Here is a 1,521-nt window from a genome sequence, read left to right as displayed (position 1 = left end):
ATAGATGGACGCACTTTCTTCGCCGTGCGCCTACTGCGAATCGGTTGCTGTCAGAGATCCATTAGCAAGAAACCACGAGCTGCTACGGATCTGCACCGCTGCACAGCGCTACGTCCTGCTCCGTCGGCGGTGGGATCCAAGTGTGTATCTCGTCGCCAAAGACCTATCCTTACGTCAGACGAGAGAGTCGGGGCCATCTACGGCGGAAAGCCGAATTTGAATGTCATTGTACAGGGGGCTCACGGGCTACGCCGCAGCCAGTGGTCGATTGTTGCTTCAACGCTGTTTTCGGATGTGTGCTGGAGAAACCCACCCCCTTCCGGGACCGAGACCGGGCCTCGGCGGGCTCGTCTCCCACAAAGCTGCAGGGGCCCCCTCGATTTCCCTACCGACGGCACTCAGAAAGAACAGAAAGAACGGCCACCATCGTACCGGTAGACAAACCGAAAGGCCAAAAACGGCTGCGGCTCCAAGCATCTGGACCGGCTAGGCGCAACGCAGGACAGGCTCCACCCGCATTGCCGCGGAACATGGCGAGCTTTGAGGTTCGTCAATCACCATTCATCCCATCACACAGCATGCAAGGTACGTTCTCAATCTCAAGCGCCCACAGGGCTAGCGTCATGGCGCCCGAGGAGCTCTGACAGTCGCTAGCATTGGGTCGTCTTCGACTCCCCTTTCCGTTAATTTGCCGTCTGTCGCTGGTTTGGTGCCAGAATTGAATTGTGGTATAGAGACCGCCTGGCGAACTACTCACGAGCAGGGAAGTGGGGCTGCAGCTCTACGTAATCGAAAGCGAGACGGGCGAAATCCAGGTGTTCACTGCACCAGAAAGCTACGGAGATCTCATTGCCCATCGGAAGCACCGCCCACCAAAAGGCCCAAAGGTTTGTTTGCACGAAGAAAACGTCATCACAACATGAGGCCTCAGCGGCAATACGGCCTCGAAAACGGCAGCTGGAGTATTGGCAGCCTTTTCAATGTAATTTTCGGAACATGCACGATGGTTTCCATCTCTACATAGAAATACCGCACTTGATTCATGTCCTAAACTCGTCGCTGTGTGACCTATCTCATGACTCGTTGCGCCGCCTTCAAGTAGCCAGACACCGGTCAAACGCCAACGCCTGATGATGGCGATATTTCCACGTGCTTCAACTTCGCGTCGCTTTCCTTTCACGGATAACTTACAGCAACATGCCCCAGCAATAACTCTTCATCATGGATCATCATAGCTCATCATAGCTCATCATAGCTCACCATAGATTCTTGATACTGTTCAGTTATCCCTTCTCCCATGAATTGCTGTTATGTGTTGTTGCCACGTCCAGAATAGGCAGGCGGTGGGAAGGGCGGCACGTCGAGAGCCACGTAGGACTGCCGATCGACCTCGGCCGTGGTCGTCACAAGCACGCCGTCGCCCGTATGCTGCGGTCCGGGGCCGCTGTCTCTGCGTATCTGCGTCTTGTGTCGCCTCAGTCTGTCAACAGACCGGGTCCACCTTTTCGGACTGTCCTTGCT

The 1,521-nt window shown here is 55.3% G+C and overlaps 2 protein-coding genes across 2 annotated transcripts; one reads left to right on the top strand and one right to left on the bottom strand.

Annotated features, from left to right (window-relative positions):
* Nucleotides 1-220: 220 nt before the first annotated feature.
* CTAM01_17290 (uncharacterized protein) lies at nucleotides 221-490 on the top strand (the record flags this gene model as incomplete). The annotated part of the gene is made up of 1 exon (XM_060533276.1): nucleotides 221-490. One exon carries the CDS (start codon nucleotides 221-223, stop codon nucleotides 488-490), a length of 270 nt encoding a protein of 89 aa, XP_060372147.1.
* An 818-nt stretch (nucleotides 491-1,308) lies between these two features.
* CTAM01_17289 (uncharacterized protein) lies at nucleotides 1,309-1,458 on the bottom strand (the record flags this gene model as incomplete). Its single annotated transcript, XM_060533275.1, has 1 exon — nucleotides 1,309-1,458. A coding segment is annotated over one exon (150 nt), but the record flags the coding sequence as incomplete, so codon positions are not given.
* Nucleotides 1,459-1,521: the final 63 nt, after the last annotated feature.

Source organism: Colletotrichum tamarilloi (genome assembly GCF_030869305.1).
Source record: "Colletotrichum tamarilloi strain Tom-12 chromosome Unknown Scaffold_470.1, whole genome shotgun sequence".
Taxonomy (NCBI): domain Eukaryota; kingdom Fungi; phylum Ascomycota; class Sordariomycetes; order Glomerellales; family Glomerellaceae; genus Colletotrichum; species Colletotrichum tamarilloi.
This window is presented reverse-complemented; position numbering and strand designations above follow the sequence as displayed.